The following is a 15238-nucleotide window of genomic DNA, read 5'->3' as shown; positions in this document are numbered from 1 at the left end:
GGCAACTGGCTTGCACTTACAACCAGTTAACAGTACCCTGCGATCAGTGATTGCGGATTGTGACATCAGTGGAAGGTTTGTGACACATTTTTAGAACCTAGAAGGTTCAGAATATTTCAGAACTGTACTGAGAGTATGGTAAACATCCTGCAAGTATTGTATATATTTTCCCTCCCTGAAAAGTACTCTTCTGAAATTATTATTTGTGTGTGTATGGTGTGTCTGCATGTTTGCTTTTGAGTCATTTTTTTGACTCCTAATAATGGCCTGGACAAATCCCTGCAGTTTTCTTGGCAAGGTTTTTAAGATATGGTTTGCCATTGCCTCCTTCCTGGAACAAGGTCACCTTCGTTCTTAAGGCAGGATTAGAATTCACGGTCTTCCAGTTTCTAGCCGGATGCCTTAATTATACCAAACTGGCTCCCATAAAAAGGAAATGGCTAGAATTTATATTGAAGCTGAGGAAATGAGGAAAAAGAGTAAGCAGTTCATCTAGTGTACCATGTAGAAGTTTTCATTATGAAACTCGAGGAAAAAACAGCTTGATAATTTTACTAAGGCATTGTCTGGCAACTGAGCATGCTCGGCTGCAATCTTCAGCATATACAAAACCAATTGAAATATGTAATGTAAATTTAAATAAAATGTGTGCCACCCAAAGTCTTTGTAGAATTGGATGGCCTTATAAGTACAAATAAATATTTCCTATAATAAATAGAATAGAATGGAATTGGAAATGGAATGGGAATGGAATGGAACGGAACGGAACAGGTTGCTTCTCTCTTTGGTCAGTTTCCAACCATTGTTTCTTGTCCTGCCCTCTGGTGCTTTGGAGAATAGTTTGACACCTTTTTCTTTGTGGCAGCCCCTCAAATACTGGAATGCTATCATGTCACCCCTGTTTCTTCTTTTCATTAGACTAGCCAAACCCATGTTTTAGTCTCCAGGCCTTTGATCATTTTAGTTGCTCTTCTCTGAACTTTTTCCAAAGTCTTAACATCTTTTTTGTAGTATGGAGACCAAACTTGGCTGCAGTATTCCAGGTGCGGTCTTACTAGGGTTTTATAAAGCGGTACTAATACTTCACGTGATCTGGATTCTATGCCTCTGTTTATACAACCCAGGATTGTATTAGCTTTTTTGGCTGCTATTGCACACTGCTGGCTCATAGTTAAGTGGATCGTCCAATGCTTAGAACTTAGTCTAATGTTCACTATTATTTTGTGTAAATGTTGCTTAGTAAACATGGCATGATTGTATTTATCTCCAACATTCATAATGGTGAACACTGAAAAATGAGGAAAATTAATGTTTCAGATTTCAGTGATGTGTCCTAGAAAGAATTTCAGTGTTGATACATATGAATACACATGAAGATGTAACTGTATGCCATTGTCATTTTAACAAACTTCCTCTTCCTCCTTTTTTCTTTCTTTGTTCATTTAAGGCTTAGCTGTTGGTCTTGGCATTGGAGCATTGGCAGAGGTTGCAAAGAAGAGTCTTAGATCTGAAGAGCGCAGTGGTGAGTTTTTCTTTGTTTGCTGTTAATAAGGGCTCCCAGTTTCTGAACAATCCTTATTTTTGAGCATGACACGTTATGCAAACACAGAGAATAAAAACTCTTTGATATAGTTGTACTAATGGATAACGTGTGAGCATACCTTTTACTTTTAGCTTTATTTTCTCCAGACATTATCTGCATTTCTTATTTATTTTGAATTAATATTTTAAGAATAATGGTGGTGGTGATGCTGTTCATTGAAGGAAGACAAAGACTGCATCTTGTCCCTTAGGAAGGATTGGGGGGAAAAACTGACCTACAAACTGAGAATGAGGCGTTCATCTTTTGGAACAAACCTTCTGTGTCTTGGACTTGATCAATGCAGATGTCCAACCTCTTTGCTTAACAAAACATTTGTGCTGGATTGTCTTGTTTTACTGCGATCTTTGAACTTTATTTTGAAAATTGACATATTTTCCCTCTTAGATTTGTGTTTATGTTGATACAGTATGTTCTCTGTGTATACACATACACACGTGCACAGATTAAAAATATAGCTGTTCTTTTTAAAAGCTCTCTTGTTTGTCTATGAACAGTCAGGTGCTGAAATAAAGGTTACATAAAAAGAATCTTAAGATAAAAGAACAGAATTATTCTACATAAATTTGTAGCAAGAGGACATTGTTTTACTCAGATTGCTGTCTTAAAAGTGAACTTACCCAATTAAAGTTCATTAAGGTAAGGGGTTGTGAAGGAGGTTGGGCTTTATTCTGTCCAAGGCACTCATGCTTGACAGGCATAGATAAGATATCTTTACTTGGGCAAGAAGAAGACTATCATGCAGACATTTTGTTGCCACATTTTGGGCTGCTTACACATATTTGGCACTTTCAGTTACTTCAACAAAGAATACTTCAACATTGTTAGTGGCCAAGTGTGACTATGCCAAACATTGACAAGAAGTTCAATGTTGGGGTCTTAACTACTAAATAATGGACAGCTGTCATCTTTGCAACAGCTTCTTGAAGAATGCCTATAGGAGAGTAACTTAAATAACATAAGTAACTTGTAATTATACCTCTGCTTGAAACCTAACTCTAAATTCCAACAAGAGTATGTTTTCTGCTGTTACCTGGCCATTTAGATTTGAAGGGAAAAGAGATATTTTCATAGCAAGATTGACCATTAAGCTAGTCTTATGTGACTTTGACAAGAATTTGGTGTTTAATATTTACAGGCTAGCTTTTATAGTCATTATGCTAGGTATGGTAACAAGGAAATGTATGTTTAATTTAACAAAGAGAAGGATTAGGGGTGACATGATAGCTGCCTTCCAATACTACACACACACACAAATTAAATCACTTTCAAATTTACTGTTTCCCCGGCCATTCTCTGTCTAAATAGAATTTAAAGATTCATAGATAACTTGGCTGATTTCTTTGCTTCCCTGATGATGATTAAATTAATTAGTTATCAGTGATGGTGTTTATATGCTGCATTTCCATGTATACTCCCAATATGATATATAATTATCAAACAAAAGCACACTGAATTAATAGCAATAAAATGGCACTTTAAATTTGACAATGGATTCCAATTTTTGTCCAAAATGCTGAGTTTTTAACTTGTACAATAGGACTTCTGGGGCAATAGTTACAAGCTAAGGACAGAGTAGAGTATTTATTACTATTATGGTATCTGAAAGAGTCTTGAGAAGCAGGCATGCATATTATCTGTGTACTTCTGTGCATATTCACTCTACATAAATAAAATAGTAGCTTCAGAAAATGGTGCAAAATTATCTGTGGTCTATCTGAAAATGGTCGGGGAAAAAAGTGACAAATTCATCAATACAGGATCTGCTGTATTGTAAACTGCATGGATAGAAAGATGAGGCATTCAGTGTGAGTATATTCACATCATTGGCAGAATCCTTGAAAGCATGCCTTTGCTGCAGCCTGGTTTCAGCAGACCTTTCCCAGGTCGTTGGTTGTGCAATAATTCTATTTACATTTTCCTGTTTTCAAACAGTACTTTGTTTAACGGGGCACTCCCCGAACTGAACACAGGCAGAACAAAACTAATTATAAGAAGTTAAGCTTGTGGCTATTAACTAGTTTAAAGCTAGAGAAATGAGGGCAGATTGATCTTATTTTCTGAGTTTAAGTAAAAAGAGAAATTAATTGTTAAGGGCTTTTGTTTTCTGCTAATTTGAAGAGCCTTAATACAGAAGTGCCTTAGATTTTTGTGCAATTTTCAAGTTCAAAGACTTACTTTTTCTGACAACTTCCCCCCCCCCCCACTGTTATGCATAGCTTACATAACACAACATAATGCCCATGAAAGAACTATGAATGAATATCATAGGATCCATTTTGAGGCCTGTTTTTCCATTTAGCTCTTTTCAGTCTTATAGCTGAATTTTCCACCTGTGTGTTTTGTCATTCATTCCAGAGAGCTTGCAACTAGAGCTTTGTGGTTCCCTTTTTTTTCTTTCCTAGAGTTAATGTCACCTTGTCAACAAGAGCAGCAGGCTTATTTTGTGCTTATCGTTGGGTTAAGACATAGAAGCTTCAGGCCTGGGGCTAAAATAATGGATATGTTTTCCCCCCCATTTGAATTCCTTAATAACCTTTTTTCCTCAGTGTATAGTTAAAGAGCCACAAAGCAGTCTTTAAATGAGAAAACGCACTTATAGTGCAGCTTTTACTGAAACGATGCTGAAAAAAAAGAGTGCAGTATTTGCTTCAGAGAAGGCCACATTTTTGCCATCAGTTATGGCAGGCAGCCTTCCTCAGTCTGGCGGTGTTTTTTTTTTTAGGAATGTTGGTTTTTAAATATTGCCTTGTGAGCACTGAATTGGAAAGTTGAATAATAAAATTCCAGAGGCACAGAACAAAAATGCTATAAAACAAATATCAAAATAATGCAACATTAAATCAACAACTGTCTAATTCCAGGGAACATATTTTAGAAAAGACCAAATTAATTTGAAGAACACATAAATGTGTGTAATCTTGATGAAAATAATATTTCACATATTCAAATTCAGTGTCTCTGTTTAAAATGACATTATAACTAATAAAAGGAGCCAATTTTGATTGAATTTCTCTTTTCAGTGAAGATTGTTTTATGTATTTTTATCTAAATAAATGTCTCCCCCTCCCATTTTTAATCATCACTGATCCAATGAAGCATATACTTTAGTTTTGCAATATTTTACAATAACAGTTTTAATGCTCAACCAAATTCATTTCTTTTGCTGCACAAATATATAGATATTTGTAAATATAGACAGTAAACAATCTCAGTCTGTTGAGTGGTTTCTCTATTTTCTCTAGAAATATTTGATGAAAAACACGAATTAGTTTTCACTACTGCTTATTGGCTTGACTCTAATACCAAGTTGTGGTTTGACTACCAAACAAACAATGTGTTTGTTTGATTAACAGTGACTTTCAGAACCATTGTAGTGGTTTTGGTGGGAGATATATAAGCCACATTAGGTGAAAAGAGTGTTTCCAGGAATATAAAATGAAATTCAATCTTGATACGCCCTCTTGTGTTGGGAGATGAATGAACTTGAAGATCAGCTTTATTAAAAGTTCAGGGGCATGATTTAACTTTCAGTATTGAAAAAACAAGTACATGATTATTGAGCCAGAGAAACACTTTGTGAAGTACCGTATATACTTGAGTATAAGCCGACTCGAGTATAAGCCGAGACCCCCAATTTCACCCCCAAAAACTGGGAAAAGTTGTTGACTCGAATATAAGCCGATCCGCCGTTCTGCATGCCTCGGAGGCTGGATCCGCGCTCTGCAAGCCTCTGGGATCCTGGGAGGCCTAATGCAAGCACCAGCCCGCCTGCCTCAGGTCTCCCCCACCCCCAGATACTGGGCTTCAGCACAGCTGGCTGTCTTGCCAAAGAGAAACATCTGGGAAGGAAAACCCTGTCTTACCTCTTTCCCAATTCTGCCTCTGCCCTTCCTCCTACCAAGGTGTTCTGGGACTAGTTCCCTAGCCTTTTGGAGCTTTTGGTGTTCGCCCATCAGCTGTCTACGGGGAGGCAACAAAGCTGCCTCTCTAGGCTTTGAGAAAAGGCCCCTTGCACAAAAGGCAGCTTCAGGACGAGCTTCCAAAAACCCTTTCCTTCCTTAACGCCCTCCCCACCTTCCCCCAGAAAGCCATATTTCTTTTTTTTTTATTGAAAATTTTTATTGAAGTTACAATATTATCCCCTCCCCAACCCACCCCAGAACCCCTCCCCCTCCCCCATATTTCTTCAATAACAAAAACATAAAAAGCTGGTTGGGATGTACTCGCTGATTTCCCCCCCCCTTTTTTTAGATGCTAAAACTAAACTCTCCCTCTGCCTTCCAACCAATATCCCTTTTTAAAATCTTACCTTGGCTCCAGATGGAAGAGTAGAGGAACTAAGCTAGTAAGGAGAGAATTTTTTTCTGCAACTTTTTACTCCTGAAGTAGTAGTAGTAGTAGTAATAGTAGTAGTAGGAATAATAATAATAAATCCCTAAAAGTTGTGCCAGAAAATGGAGGACGCTGGGTCTTTGCAAGTTTTAGCTGTCTGTCAGACTGCCTGAAAAGGGCGGCCTTCAGGCAGCCAGGCGGACAGCTAAAGCTTGCAAAGACCCAGCGTCCTCCATTTTCTGGCATAACCTTCGGAGATTACTTTAAAAAAAAACAACAAAAAAAACCTTCAGAGGAAAAACAGCTGCAGAAACATTTTGTCTCCTTGCTGGCTTGGTTCATCTACTCTTCAGCCAGGAGGGAGTCCAAGGCCTAGAGAAGGAGAGCTTTGCAGCATCCCTATGGACAGCTGATGGGCAGACAGCTGAAAGAAGCAGGCAGGCAGGGCGCGGAGGAACGGAGACCTGCAGGTCTCGGACGGCGGTGGCTTGGGAGAGGTGCGCGCGATCCCGGAAGCACCAAAGCCTCGGCCGCGCACAAGTCCTCGGTAAGTTTTTTTGTTGACTGGAGTATAAGCCGAAGTGGAATTTTTCAGCCCAAAAAGTGGGCTGAAAAATTCGGCTTATACTCAAGTATATACGGTATTTATGATTTGATTAAAAACATAGTATGATGGATTACATTGCCTTGGAATACTTAGAAAAATTGCTTAGATGAATGCGGTCCCAGATTATGCAGTTTTGTTTACTGCATGAAGCTGAAAATATTAACCAAGAAAAATAGTATTCTCTCGACTATGCTTCTTTGCATAGGTAAGGAGTGTTTTCATTATGTTGGTGCATGGACATGCACTCACGCAAATAATAATAATAATAATAATAATAATAATAATAATAATAATAATAATAATAATAATAATAATAATAATAATAATAATAATAATAATAATATATGTCTTTGAATCACAGTCCCTAAAGAACTGGTAGAATATCTCAACTGGTTGACTTTTCAGTTTGTCCTGGAGTTACAGTGGAAGCCTGTGTAGCCTTGCATATGTTTTGGCTGATCATATTTCAAGTTGATAAGCTAAAATACTTCCAAATGTTTTGGCTGCATGTAGAGTCATAGCATAGGAATAAACCAGTCTTTGCTTTATTTTTCATTGACTTTAATTTTATTCTTATACCATTTGATTATATAATTTTATAGATGTTCATATTGGCAAATTATATTTAATAGCCAGCATTGTATCCTGGCATTCCCATTTTTTCCTGGTGAATAAATGCAAACTTGGGCATCTGAATGGAATCAAAATATTTCTCTTCAGTTTTTGTAAGGATTATTGTCTATATATGTATAAATTTAAAAAGTACAGCTTACTGTCCCCTAGCACAGCGATCCCCAACCTTTCTGGCTTTGCGGACCAGCGGAGGGGAAAGGGATGGTTCTGTGTGACTGGTGGCCAAGTATGTGTGTGCAGCTCTTATTTGCGCAAGCAGCTGGCACACATGCCTGCCACTCACAAATGGAGCTGCAACGCGCAAGTGCTGCTGAGCGCATTTGCCCGCCGCTTCCACAGCCTGGTTCTGATCAGGCTGCAGCCTGTTAGTGGGCCACAGCCTGGGAGTTGGGGACTCCTGCCCTAGCATACTGAAGAGTAGTAAAAACAAGTGATCATTTGACAAGTCACAATTGGAGTTTTAGATATAACTTGGTTCATTATTTATATTTTTCTGCCAAGTTGGAAGAATTTTACCCCATTTGCGCCTCAAAATTTCTGATCAAAATTTCTAATTTTCTAATGAATTTCTTCATAATTTGCTGATTGGCCTGGAACGTAGCTGCATTAGAAAATAATATATTTCTCATATTTAATAAAACCTAAATGCAACAAAACCTGTGCAGGGTAGAAAAAAGACATTTAGCTTCTCCCCCCCTTATATTTTTGTGTAAATCATTCCCTTTCTACTGTTTGCAGCATTAAATGTTGTTTCCTTAACCAAGTTAGCGTCTTCTCCACATTTCTGTAGTTAAGAATTGCTTGTAGTTAAGAATTGTTTTAAACAGGATTTAAAGTATATACCTTACTATATAATATGCATTTTGGCTCTTGGCGATTATGTGGAACTGTGTATGCTTGAGTTTTCTCATTTCTCACATTACGAATACTGTACGCTTCTCTGTTTGTTTAGCATTTCAGAAAAGGGCTCTTGACTTCTCTAATCATTAACTTTCTCCTTAATATGTTACTTGCTGGAGATCCATTTGTGACCAGAAAAGATAAATTCAAGGAGATGGGGGTAAACAGGCTGTAAACAGATTTATCTTTAGCTCCTAAGGATATGTGAGCACATTATTTATTTATTTTTTAAAAATAGGGAGTTCTGTTTGTACAATGGGTTAATGGTGCTAGTACAAAGGGAATATGTATATAGGTTGTCCTTGACTTGCAACTGTTCATTTAGTGACCGTTCAAAGTTACAACAGCGCTGAAAAAAGTGACATATGACCATTTTTCATGCTTATGACCATTGCAGCATCCCCAGGGTCATGTGATTTACATTTGGATGCTTGACAACTGACTCACATTTATGACAGTTGCAGTGCCCCAGGGTCACGTCCTCCCCTTTTGTGACCTTCTGACAAGCAGAGCCAAAGGGGAAACCAGATTCACTTAACAAATGTGGGAAAAGTCATAAAATGAGGCCAAACTCACTTAACAAATTTCTCACTTAGCAGCATAAATTTTGGGCTCAATTGTGGTCGTACGTTGAGGACTACCCGTATTAGCATCCCTTCTTTTAATCTTCTAAATATTTTCTACTCTGCTGGTCCCCAGGAAAGAAGGCTGTTTTGGATTCCAGCCCATTTCTCTCTGAAGCAAATGCTGAAAGAATTGTGAGTACCCTGTGCAAGGTTCGAGGTGCTGCACTGAAGTTGGGACAGATGCTGAGCATTCAAGGTAAATATAACTCATCTAGGCTTTTGCCCCCCCCCCCTCTTTTAACACCCTTAAGTTTACTGCAATGAAGTACATATTGGGAAAAGCAAGGATGGTGAGCACATTCAACAATACTGGATAATAATTTATTAAACGTATTTGCCACCTGACTCCGTCATTCCGGAGGGCATACAACGTGTAGTTTCAGAGATGATATATAGCGAAAATGCCTTTCTCAGTAAATCTTAAAGGGTTTCCCCCTCTCTTCAAGGGAGAAGTCTTGTTGAAGTTTCATCCCTTCTAGAACCAACTAGAGGTTGATTTTGCTAAGACTGCAAATCTCTACCTGGATTGTTTTTAGATTTGATAAGTAGTTATTAATCTCATTTTTTCAAAAAGAACGCTGGATCAATCTAATCCATTTTTATAGCCTGTCCTGTGCTGAGTGGACTAGATTTCCAGTTGCTGGAAGGACTTGTAAGAACATCTAGGTGAATATGGTTGCAAATTTGTGATTAAAATTCTTTCTCAGACTTATCCCACAATGCAGGAAGTTTGGAATAGGAATTTGTTGACAGTGTAAGGATATTGAGTGTAGGATTGCATCCCATGTCTGTTTATAATAGCTGGGTTCATATATCAAGCTGAACCATGGATTGTTTGACTAATAACTCTGAATAAGCTATAGTTGGTAAGGCTTACATATAGTGCTAAGTTATAAATCATGTTTGGGGAATTATATTTGCGGATTTTATATCACATACTAAGCCATTACAAGTTTTTGCTTTTGCTTTGCAAGGTGTATGAATCCAATCAATATATCAACATTGAAGTAGAATTTTTGTAGTTTTGATGTCATACTAGCCCCTTTTCCTTCTCCTGTTTAACCTAGATGTTGCTAAACATCTAGTGTGATGAAGGCTTCTGAGAAACATGAACCCTTGGTCATTGGTCATTCATCTTCTGATTAAAATAACATAACTAAAACCTCATATTTAAAAGAAAGTTGCATTTTTAAAAGTATATGAGAAATGAAAAAGTCTCAGAAACATTTACATATCAGAAGAAAAAGAAAACATATTCCATTTTTCAAAACAATAAAATGAAGAGAAAATTGAATGGCTTAGTGGTCAAGGCAGCTGTCATACTTTCAGAATCAAACAAAGGCAAACGTTTCTTAGAAACAGTGACAAGAAAGTGATACTGCTCTGCAACCTGGTTTGGGGTACTTCCAAATACAGTTAGTTGGCTTGTGAGAAGCAGGCTATTGGACAAGTTAAATCTTTGTTCTCTTCGGGATTGATATGTCAAGAGATGCCCCTACATCTTAGCCTTGTAGTTCTCTACTATAGTTGCTTATATGTGATGTCTATTACCCAGATCCTGTAAACAAAGAATTTATTTGACACAGCTTGGTTAGGTAGGTAGATATATCCACATAAGCTTTTACTAGAATTACAAGCGTTTGCCCCACAGATGTGAAGTGTTAGCTATGAAAGTTTATGTTAAGAATACACAATCCTTCACAGTCTTTGCCTCAGAAGATTGTTTTAGGTTGCTAATGGGATTATTTGTTAACCTTTAAGACACACTAATGTATTGATATAATAGACTAACACGAGTCCCTTTCTGGAAATTGGGTTAGAAAATATTTCACTTATGTGACTAATATACCTATATTATGCCATTTCAATCCAGCAGTTCATCAGGTCAAATATAGAAAGTGTGTTGTAAAAGAAAATGGAATTTAGATATAAATTGTGCACTGCATACCCAGACCATGCAAAAGTGGAATTGTTAATATTAACGTTACCAGAATTGTGAAGCCAGGAGAAATATTTCCATAACAGCTGGCAGCCCAGCTGAGCCTATCCTGTTTAAAATTAAACAATTTTTCTATTATTAACAAAGCATTACAAATGTTGTGGGTGGTTTCAAAGGGGTAAAGGAAACTTAAATGAAGGCAATATTAACAGAATCTGTGGACGTACAATTTGTATTCTTTCTCTGAATTCTGCCACTCCTGCTGAGTTTTGTGTTTTTCTTCCTCTGAAAAGAATCAGGAAACTGGCTGGCTGCCAACATCAGACATCTAGCTCAGTCTACTGTCAGTAATATTTGTTAATTTTTAAGTCAATGTTAGTATAAATATTGTTTTATCATTTTGCCTTTATTGGTTGTAAGCTGCCTAGAATTGATCAATGGGTTGCTGCAGCCTGCTTGTAGTTGTTTCATGCCCTAAAACTAACTGCTAACTCTATTTTATGATTAATATGGTTAATAACAACTCACTGGGGAAAAGGAGCCAGCTGAGTTTTATGGATTATCTATACTTATAAAGGGATGGATATCAAGAAGAGAACTCATTTTTCCATGTACTTCAGTTGGAGGCAATTGCAAAAAAGTCTGTCTGATACACAGGAAAACTAGAAAATGGATTGAATAGTATGCTACATAATGCAGGACAAATTTACCCAATGTAATGTCCTCCAGATATGTTTGACAAGAATTGCCACCCACCCTTAGCCAGAATAACTCAGCATTTAATTCAGCATATCTGGAAGCCACCAAGTTTGGGAGGGTTGTGGTAGGGAATGCATAATGCTTTGTGGTAGCTCTGCTTCAATTTCTTAATCTATTCTCCTTCATTGCTCACTCTGTTTGCGTGACCTTACTTTCAACTGATTTCCTGATTTACCAACCCTAGCAGGTGAGTTCCCAACTATATTTCCTCTCTGTTCTGTCTCCTGTCTTTTAAAATGGTTCCCCCACAACCTTCCACCACCTCTTATAAATATGCAACGTAGAGACTTTTGTCATCTGCACATGCCGTAGGCTATGTTTTGGGTACCTCTGCTAGATGGAAAATACAGATTATTCTTCTTACATTATACCACTTTGGAATGATTCCTCCAGAAGTCCTTGAAAGCTTGGCAGACCCGTTAGTATATTGCAAGCAAGGCAGATATACCCAGAAAGAGACATATCTGGTCACATTGTTAAGATTTACATTCTGCTTTTTGGATAGAGTGAAAGACAGAATTGAGACAATTCAGATATTGAGAATTAAGAAGCAGTTGTCATCATGAGAATAATCTGCTTAATCGAGCTGTTTTAATAAGATTCGGTGAGGACAGCTCTGGAATAAATTATTTCAGCTCTGAGAATCTCAGACTTGTTTCTTAAGAGCAGATGACACAGTAATATTGTGGGACAGTCTACATTCGGTATGCTTCTAAAAATAGCATATATAAAATCTAGCACCCCAAATTTTGCTTTTAATACGCGGCAAATCCTTGGCCTGCATGCCCACTATTTTATTTGTGGCCTTCCTGCATGGAAGTGCCAAAATGTTTGAATTTGGTTGTGCACGTTGAGCCCACTTTGGGAATGTGGGAAGTTAAGGGTGGGAATGGGGTGACTGCCTGGTCCTATTTTCATCCTTAATCCCTCCCATATTTTTTTTTTAAAAAATTGACCACACCCCTTCTGAGGGATGTCATAACATCATCAGACTGCATTGCCTCCTGTGTTCCTCCAGAAAATCATGAGTCTGAATTGCAGCCTCTGTTCAAGAAACTTTACCCAATCCTCTTTAGCAAAGTTTTGGTTGTAATAGTTAGAAAGGAGGGTTCTTAAACCGGTCTCCTTTAAGCATGAAAGCCAACTGAGTGAATTTGGGCCTGTCACTCAGCCCAGCTCTGCCTACCTCACAGACACACACAGAAAGACACACACAGCTTGATGAAAATGCAATAAAAACGAAACCCAGGGATAGCTCAGAAGCAAGGATCCTGTCACTATGATGAGCATAACGAGCACAAATTGTGCAAAATATATACATTATATACTCTGTATTGGTCATCCTTCTTGGTAACAAAATAGCTTCCTAACTGTTGCTCAATATTTTGATTTAACACATAGAATGTGCATGATCTTCTGTGGCGTTATTTGTGCTGAGGATTATATATTATGTTCCTATCACATAATGAACAAGTTACAATGCTTGGCTGTGACTTGAGAGCAATAATAGACATTGGAAATAAAGCCTTTTATAATTGTGGGCTGCACCATGTTTTTGTCATTGTATGATTGACCCTTCTTTGGGTTTTTGTTTCCATTCTTCTCGATAGATGATGCTTTCATCAACCCACATCTGCAAAAGATTTTTGAACGCGTTCGACAGAGTGCAGACTTCATGCCTTTAAAGCAAATGATAGTAAGTCACTGGTTTAGGAACATGAGAGGTGAGAACTTGGGAACGGAAATCAGACCTTATAATTTATACAATGGCTCTTTGTTCAGACTCTGGTATTCTTAGGCAAATGGGTAAAACACAGGGCCCATTCTTGCTATAATGTAACTGTAAAAGCTCAGTTTGCTATTTTTTTTTAAGATTAGCTGTACTTTGTAAGGAACAGTTGTGGGGCATATTGTGCAAGTAAATAGCCATTGGCTTTGAAACATATTGTTGATGTTTGTTTAAAATAGTTCATACATTATAATATAGTATATAAGAAAGCCTAATATATATATTTAGGTATGTAATTTTTTTGTTTTTATTTTGCTGATAGAAAACTCTGAACAATGATCTTGGCCCTAACTGGCGTGATAAATTGGAGTTTTTTGAAGAGCGACCTTTTGCTGCAGCTTCTATTGGACAAGTTCACTTAGCTCGTTTGAAGAGCGGCAAAGAAGTTGCCATGAAAATCCAGGTGGGGTTCGTAGCTTCAGTGTCATCAAGTTTATCCCAACTGTGTTTTCTGATAATGTATTTTGCAGTAATACTGCTACTAGGGATAATATTTCTAGCTTTTTGATGGGCCCACTGGCTGGAGGTTAACAATGCTCCTGAGTTCCTGCCATTATTTAGCTTTCTGATATTTAGGAATAACACCATACAAATTTCATATTAGAAATCAGAATTCAAAAAGACGTGTGCATCTGTATACCTCCAATGAAATAAGCCAAAAATCCCAAAGGAGTAAATGAAATGGGAAGTTGAAAAAACATTCTAGATGAAGATAATTGGGAAACACTTTTGTATTATTTTTAAAAAAATACACAAACATGCACTGGTAATGATCAGAACCTAAATTCTACTTGATGATTATTTCATTTAAAACAGTCTGAAAACTAAAAAAATAAATAAATTTTTTTAAACCACTTTGTTAAAAAATGTCACGTATTTAATCTTTAACTTTAGAATAAGCGATTGGATTGAGCATTCTTTGCATATAAGGCAATAATTATTTGTTGCCAGTTGAGCATAGTTACTGCATTTGCCTTTTCCTTTTATGGTGAAGTCAGAGTGGGTAAGGGGGAAATAAGCTGCTTTATTGGGCAGCTTAGACTGCGTCAGGCTCATGCCTTCACAGCTTGAGATCAACTGAGATATGATCTTAGATTTATTCTTTGGATATGACAATTGCAACTGATTGGTTCATGTGTATTAAGTTTCCATGTCTGTTCATCAAACTGTCTGAAACCGCATTTGGTATCTAATTCTGAGAATAATTAATGGAAAGCATTCTTTGTAAGAAAATCCTGGCATTGCAGTTGGCATAATTCTTGATTCTCTTGCGAGTTCATTTCTGTCAGTGGTTACACTGCTACTTGTTTTTCAAGAGTATTTTTGTTTTAATCTAGCAATCTTAAATTAGGATAGGAGGAATGGAACTGTTCTTTAAGCTGTTTGTGTCAGTCAACCATCTGGAGCAAAAATATTGAAATGTGAATTCACTCTTTCTTTAAAAAGAGGTGGCAGCATAGTTATGGATCCATCTGGGTTTTCTACTTCAGGATTTTGAGTTTAGTTATACTTCTAAACACAGCATTTCTACTTGGAAAACTGCATAATGGAAAAGAAATTATTTTGAATATAAGGAGCCACTTATAAAGGATTTTTGCTGGCCTTTTGCTAATTGATACTAAATATGAAAGGCCATTCCCCTCACCCCCACCAGCAGATGATAACATACAAGCAAATATCTTACTATCCTTTATATAACTCTCCAGAAAATAGTGGGAAAGACTTTCATTTTTAAGTCTGCTAGCAGTCAGTATAGATATTATAAAACTAGATTGAAAGCAGCCTCTTAAGATCCTGTTCTCTTTTGTATACCAGGCCCAAACTATTATTATATTCTTTAGACCAGAGCTTTTCAACCAGTGGTACGTGTACCACCTGTGGTACTTTGGCACCTGGCAGGTGGTACGTGACCATCCTAGAAAAGTGGTAGCGGGGGAGGGGAATGAGCTGCACCAGTGGCAGCACTGCACAAGCCTGAGCGAGAGATGGCTGGAGCTGCAGGGCTGTCAGGGCTCAGCGAAAGTGCCAGGATCAGGGCTTCTTCGAGGCT

The 15238-nt window shown here is 37.5% G+C and overlaps 1 protein-coding gene across 1 annotated transcript in view; it reads left to right on the top strand.

Moving 5' to 3' along the window:
* The window catches only part of COQ8A (coenzyme Q8A), a 52532-nt gene that overhangs the window by 27329 nt on the left and 9965 nt on the right, over positions 1-15238 (top strand). The window contains exons 5-8 of the mRNA XM_081317007.1: positions 1448-1522; positions 8775-8897; positions 13010-13095; positions 13451-13591. Of these exons, the coding sequence (XP_081173133.1) occupies positions 1448-1522; positions 8775-8897; positions 13010-13095; positions 13451-13591 (425 nt within the window). The remainder of the gene's footprint in view (positions 1-1447; positions 1523-8774; positions 8898-13009; positions 13096-13450; positions 13592-15238) is intronic.

Source organism: Vipera berus (genome assembly GCF_964194415.1).
Source record: "Vipera berus genome assembly, chromosome: 1".
Lineage (NCBI taxonomy): Eukaryota > Metazoa > Chordata > Lepidosauria > Squamata > Viperidae > Vipera > Vipera berus.
This window is presented reverse-complemented; position numbering and strand designations above follow the sequence as displayed.